General features: G+C 56.3%; 1 protein-coding gene across 1 annotated transcript in view; it reads right to left on the bottom strand.

Annotated features, from left to right (window-relative positions):
- TMPRSS9 (transmembrane serine protease 9) overlaps nucleotides 1-6,457 on the bottom strand; it is a 20,577-nt gene extending 14,120 nt beyond the window's left edge. The window contains exons 1-6 of the mRNA XM_039839157.1: nucleotides 6,316-6,457; nucleotides 3,732-3,858; nucleotides 2,071-2,217; nucleotides 1,288-1,325; nucleotides 398-511; nucleotides 8-179 (exon numbers count right to left, since the gene is read on the bottom strand). Coding sequence (XP_039695091.1) covers nucleotides 8-179; nucleotides 398-511; nucleotides 1,288-1,325; nucleotides 2,071-2,217; nucleotides 3,732-3,858; nucleotides 6,316-6,457 — 740 coding nt within the window. The remainder of the gene's footprint in view (nucleotides 1-7; nucleotides 180-397; nucleotides 512-1,287; nucleotides 1,326-2,070; nucleotides 2,218-3,731; nucleotides 3,859-6,315) is intronic.
- Nucleotides 6,458-6,702: the final 245 nt, after the last annotated feature.

Raw genomic sequence — 6,702 nt, 5'->3', positions numbered from 1 at the left:
CGCTCACTCGCTGAAGCAATGGGCGGCCGACACCAGCCAATCGGGCCCCAGCACCGCCGCCCCGCAGAAGTGCTCGCCGTTTTCCCGGAGGCTGACTTGCCAAGGGAACTCGCCGAGAGACGCTGCCACGCCACCCACGATCCTGCCCGCCGTCCTCCAGCCGGGCCGGGAACCGCAGTCTGCAAGACAGAGGTCACGGCCAGGCCGGGGAGAAGGCAGGGCCAGGGCGGCACCCCGCCCGGCACATCCGTCAGCCTCTGGATCGTCAGCCGCCAGCCCGCACGTCCAAGGACAGCTTGCGCTTGGCTTTATTGTGCCAAGCGGGCCAGAGAGCACGGCCAGCAGCTGACCCTGGTGCGGGGCCACGCGCCGGGACCAGCCACACAGGCGGACTGACCACAGCGGGCCTCGTCGGAGCCGTCGGAGCAGTCCACCTTGTCGTCACACTCGGGGTTCACCGTGGTCACACACTGGCCATTCCCGCAGGAGAAGGCGCTCTCTGGACAGCGACCTGAGGGCACAGCAGCACGAGACCTTGCTGGGCCCTCCCACCTGCCTTCTGTCCCTGGTGTTTCCCACGTGACTTTCGCAGAGCGGGCATGGGGACAGCGTGAGAACGCCAGTCAGCCCCGAGCCGGGCTGGGCAGCGGGAGCGTTCGCGTGCCCCGGGTGCACCTCCAAATTGTCTAGGAGTCACATTTCAGGAAAGTAAGAAACGGGTGACATTCGATATTTAACGTGGTAAAATACATAACATAAAAGTCGCCATTTTAAGTGTATGATTCACATTTGAGACCAGGTCACTCTCTGTGGGGGGCCGTTCCGGACACTGTGAAGGGCTGAGCAGCTCCGGAGTGATAGCCACAGATGTCCCCAGACGCCACCCAGTGTCCCCTGGGGGCAAGGTCGCTCCTAGCTGAGGAACACTGACGTGAAGCTAAATAAATGTATCTACAGGTGTGTCGTAGCTGTCTGCAAGGACAGTCACCAAAATATTAAAAGCGATGGAATTCAGGTGACGCTTACTTTTTCCTTTTTTGCCGCAAACGGTTGGTGTCGTCTTTTAACAACAGGCTTCCGCCACTTTTCAAAAACCCCACATTGTTTTCTCTCGGTCACACCTGGCCACGTGTGATCCAAGTGCCTCGTCTGCAAACCCTATGCATGCACAGGGTTGCAAACCCGTCCCCCATTCGGAGGCTCGGTGCGCCTGGACCCCCTCTCAGTGACCGTGATCGGGGAACCCTGCAGAGGGGCAGGCAGCTCAGGGGACGGGCGACGGCATACCTGATTTCAAGTCCCGTTCTGTCAATGGCCCCCTCTGGCTTCCTGTGACGAAACCGAGAAGGCGCATTAGCTGGGTCAGTGGGTGGTGGCCCTCTTTGAAAACATCACATGGAAAGGCAGACCGTGTGGCACCGTCCACCACGGGAGCCACTCAAAGCCAGTACGATGACACCCAATGGAACCCTGGGATCCTGTCTCACCCGCCACATGACAGGCACTAAATAGCCACACAGGGCTGGCGGCTACTGCAGTGGACGATGCACGCGTGGAACGTCTCCACCACCACGGAAAATTCTATTAGGTGGTGCTGATGTCGAAGTCACTGACTCAGTTGGAGAGTCAGGGTTGCTAGGGAGGGGACTACGAATGTCCCAGAGGGCCAGGACAAGGTGATGAGCCTTTGACCTGACCACAGTCTGATGCAGCCTCAGATTTTAGAGTTTAGGATTTTTGCTTTTCCTTCTGTACCCAGGGTCGACAAAACCCGGCCCGCCCCTTGTTTTTTGTAAATAAAGCTTTATTGATACGCGGCCGTGTCCATTCATTTCTGCAAAGCCCTGGGCTGCCTTCGTGCTGCAACAGCAGGGTGGAATGGGCCGGGAAGGTGGAGGTATCTACACTCTGGCCACGGCCGGGCTGCAGACGCCTCTGGTCTGTACCACTGAGAGTGACATCCGGCGTGTGCTTTCTGTTTGTGGGGCGGGGCGGTGACCCGACACCCGAAGGTTAATGCTGCCCTCCCACCGCACGCCCCTGCCATTGTCTTGAGTATCCAAGGCCTACTTGCCTGTGAGCGTGGCAGACACGAGGGTGCCGTGGGCGGCCAGGGGGATGCCGTGGCCTTGCAGCCTCGCTCGGAGCCCCTGCTGCAGAAGCTCCCGCTCCAGGCCCAGGTCCAGTGACCGCAGGGCCAACAGCAGGAAGTGCAGCCGGAAACGCACCAGGACACTGGCGTTGCCGTCCCTGCGGGCAGGAGGGAAGCCCTTGGCGGGAGGGACGCTCTCCTTGGGGTCCCGGGCAGCTTGGGAGTGCACCCAGATCCCTTCACCCCCACGGAGGCCCTGACGCACCTGTACCCCAGCACCGTGCAGCCCACGCAGCTGGCCTCCAGCTCTGTCTTCCAAAAGCTACGTGCAAACTGCAACGGACACACAGCAGCCGAGTTGGGGCTGCAGCGAGGGCGCATGTTCCCCGCGGAGACCTGTCCTGAGCGGGGAGCGGGAAGAGGGGCGGAAACGCACCCCAGCCCAGGCCCCAGGCCCGACGCACACTGCGTCCCCACCGAGCCGTGTAAACAACCGGAAAGGATGTCCCAAAGTCATTCGGATGACAATATCGCTCCAGCGACAGATGGGTGGATAAAATGTGTCCGTCCACATAGGGAAGGTCACTCAGCCATGAAAAAGGGGGAGGCACTCCAGGACGTGGACGGACCTTTAATGTGATGCTCAGTGAGAGACGCTCGACACACAAGGCCACATGGCGTGTGATTCCATTTATATGACACGTCCAGAACAGGCACGTCCACAGACAGGAAGTGGGTGAGTGGGTGTCAGGGGCTGGGGAGGGCATGGGGGTGACTGATGAGGGGACGGGGCTTAGTTTGGGGTGAGGACTCACCAGTCCACATCCCCACTGTGACTGCATCTAGACCTGCTCTGTCCCAAGAACATTCCACAAATTTCCAGACTGTTCTACAGCTGCCCTGCTCCATATAGCAGCCACCACCTACGCGTGACTACCGAGCTTTTGAAAAGTGGCTAGTGCCACCAAGGAACTGATTTTTATGTTTTAATTAAATCATGCTTAAATTTTAAAACAGATAATTCACAGAGCATCATATTTTCAAGGTCCGTCCACATCGTGGCGACTGTCGGCGCCTCCTTCCTTTTCATGGCTGAGTGGCACTCCCCGTGTGGACGGACACATGTGTGTCCATTCATCCACCGATGGACATCTGGGGTGCTTCCTCTCTGGGGCTGTTGTGAACCCCGCCGCCGTGAGCACACCTGGGCCCGTTTTTGTGCAGACGTGCGTTTCCGTTTCCCTTGGGGACGCACGGAGGAGCGGAATTGCTAGGTCAGGTAGCAATTCTGCATTTAACTTTTCGATGAACAGCTGGACTGTTTTCCACAGAGCTGCCCCATCGCACACCCCCACCGGCCACGAACAAGGACACCAATCGTCCGCCACAATACAACGTAGGACCTTTAAACCCTTAAAAAGCCTTAAAAAGCCGGAGTCAGCTCCACAGGACGCCACGACCCCCTGCGCCTGAGAACGCACCAGCCCTGCCAGCCAGCCTCACCCTGCTCCTCCCACGGCCCGCCTCCCCGCCCAGCGCCTGCCCGGGCTGTCCCCTGCTCAGCTCACCCGCCCGAGAGGGTCCTCTCGGTGGAGGCCCCGGCCGCCCACAACGTCCCCACTCCCGGGAGCCCCTCACCAGCATCTCTAGGGTGGGTGTCAGCATGCGGTAGTAGTCCGACGCCTCCTGCTGCAGGCTGCGGGAGTACCGGATCCCCCGCAGCTCGGCCGTGTGCTCCACATCGACGCCCTGTATGGAGAGGGAGGCTGCGGGCGAGACCAGGACCCCGTGAGAGAGCCCAGTTGCAGGGTGGGGCTCAGCCGAGGGGCCTCGAGGACCCCCACCACCCAGGGTCCGGTCACCCGACACACAGGTGGGCGGGCTGACTTCCCGAGAGTCGTCCTGAGTGATTTTAACAGTGTCCCCTCATTGCCTTTCACATGGCGCCCCCCCTAAGTACAGCACAAAGCCCCTGAGGTCCCCAGATTTTGCTTGAGGGCAGGACTAGCTCCCAGTCGAACTTGTCCCAGGGGCTGACGTGGCCTCAGGAGAACTTCCCTCCACTTCGGAGCAGCTGTCCCCTCCTGCTCCCAGGAAAGAGGCCAGTAAATACCGTGGGGACACAACCACCGCCCCGGGGACGCTACCCTCTGAAAAAATACAGGTTTCCAACTGCGGAAAACACTGTGTCTTCAAAAGCACACACTAGCTAGGATGATAGTCATAAAAAATGTTAAATGAGGAAGACAATAGCAACCACGTAAACCGTGAAAACACTCGTTTCTAACTGTCGAAAATCAGCAAAAAAAAAAAAAAAAAAAAAGATCATCACTGCAAAATAAGAAAATGATAGTAACAGCCACATGACTTGTGAAAGCCGGTTCCCGGTTCTCTCCCGAATGAATATCCATCCAGATAGATGTTTACATAGCTGCTTATTCAATAGACAGAATAAATACTCAAAACCGATTCTAAAAAGTTTGTTTTCTCATTTGAAAACTAGAGAAAAACAAGCATCTTGTTGTGTAGACCAAGTTGCTTAGCTCCATGCCCAACTAAGCCTTTCGGTGCCCCCCAATTAATTACAAGCTCCCAGGAAGTTGAGAAACAGCACAGAGGTCCCGGCACCCTCCCCAGACCCCCCAAGGCCAACACCTCCACCGGAAACTGTAAGCTGTCCGAAAGCAGAAAGGGACACAGTTTCATCTGATCTTGAAAACATTTTTTAAAAATTAAAAATTTTAAGTGCTTCTTAAAATTTTCCCTGGTTTTCAGGAGTCCTGTTGGAAATTATATTTTATCTCTTATTCCTTAAAGGTATCTGTGCTTCTAGAATGAAGGTGTAACAGCCAGCTCCCACCCCTTCCTGGAGCAAGGGCACGTGCACATGCACGCACATGCTCACACACACGCTCACATGCACGCATGCGCACACATACACACTCACATGTGCACAATCTGGTCACGTGCACATGCATGCCCATATGTGCACGCACGTGCACACACGCACTCACACACTCATGCACACACATGCACATGTACACACATGCTCACACACCCACATGGACAAACACCCACACGCACCCACATGCACACACATGTGCACACCCCCCACATGCAGACACTCACGTGCACACACACGCTTGCACTCACATGCTTGTGCACACATGCACACACGCACATGTGCACACACACATACACACCCGCACGCACACACGTGTGCACATGCACATGCTCACATGTGCACACATGCACACCTGCACGTACAAAGCCCAACTTTCCCGTCCTTGACTCTCACAGCCACTAGGGGGCCTCAGTCAGCCGTGCCCTGCTGTGACATCCTCCTGATGTCAAACATATACACAAAAAAAAAACAAACCTGGGGACCCACATAGAATTGCCAACTTATTATTTTGCCACGTGAGAGCACTCTCCTGCCAACTGTCACATAGCATCACCATCTCATGAAAGCAAGGTGGCTTTTACGTCCCCCGGAACACCACAGAAACCTTCTCAACTCGGAATAAGCCCATCTCGGAGCCACGGGGCCCAGCCGAACTTCTCGTGATGACAGAATGTTCTAGATCTGCACTGCCCAGTACAGTAGCCACGAGCCACTCGTGAGATGTGGCTGGTGGAGACTGAAGAATTGAGATTTAAAGGTTATTTACTTTTAATGCATTTAACTCAAAATAGCCACCGGGCCTTGGGGCTGCCAGTGCAGACAGCATGGACATGGGGCCACACTGAAATAGAAGAACTTCCGTGTTTATTTTGTGACAGCAGCCCCGTGCCGTGGAGATGGGTCATCATTTTGCATGGTTCATCTTAAATTCCATGACCGTCAGCTGAGAATAAGCTTGAGACAGGAACCACCGTGATTGTGGGTGGCGGGCATACAGACGATTGTTCATTTTTTATACTTTTCGATATTTTTCAAATTTCTCAAGATTTTTAAAAAGCTTTTTTCCTCTGTCCCTATTTATGCCCATTTCACCCTGGCCCTGAAAACTTCGTCAGAGAACCCTATTGGTGGGAAACACGCCAGCCAGACCGTGCCCGGGCACCCAGCCTTCTCGTCCTCTCCCTCGGTGGCCCGAAGGGGCAGCCCTCAATTTCACATATGCACACTGTCTCCAGGATCACCGCGTGACAGCACTGAGCCACGCCCGAGCGTCTCCGTCACCCAAGATATGAACCCATGCAAGCCCTCGGCCGCTTACCCACAAGGACCGCCAGCGTGACGATGACGATGCTGGTGGCCACCGCAGCACAGAGGGCGACACGGCAGCACACGGCGTCCCGAGGGGGCACGTCCTTTGCTGCCCGGGGCACGAGCTGGGATTCACCAACCGTGGGCTCCATGGTCCCCAGGCCCCGGACGGCCACCTGGATGCCAGCAAAAAAGGGGCAGAAAAGTGACATCAGCGCTGGAGTCACTCCTCCTCCCATGAGCTGGGGTCTTTCTTATGCAGATGTGACAGCCGTCAACTGTGCCCCAGGCGCCGGAGGTCTCCACTTGAAAACATCCTAAGACGTGAATTCAACGTGACTGCTAGCTGGGCTTTGCACGCGGGCTCCCCATGGCTGCTCTGGCCTGTTGCTGGAAG

The sequence above is a fragment of the Pteropus medius genome, unplaced genomic scaffold, assembly GCF_902729225.1.
Source record: "Pteropus medius unplaced genomic scaffold, Ma_sr-lr_union100, whole genome shotgun sequence".
Lineage (NCBI taxonomy): Eukaryota > Metazoa > Chordata > Mammalia > Chiroptera > Pteropodidae > Pteropus > Pteropus medius.
Note: the sequence above shows the minus strand (reverse complement) of the source record. Positions and strands in the feature narration are given on the sequence as shown.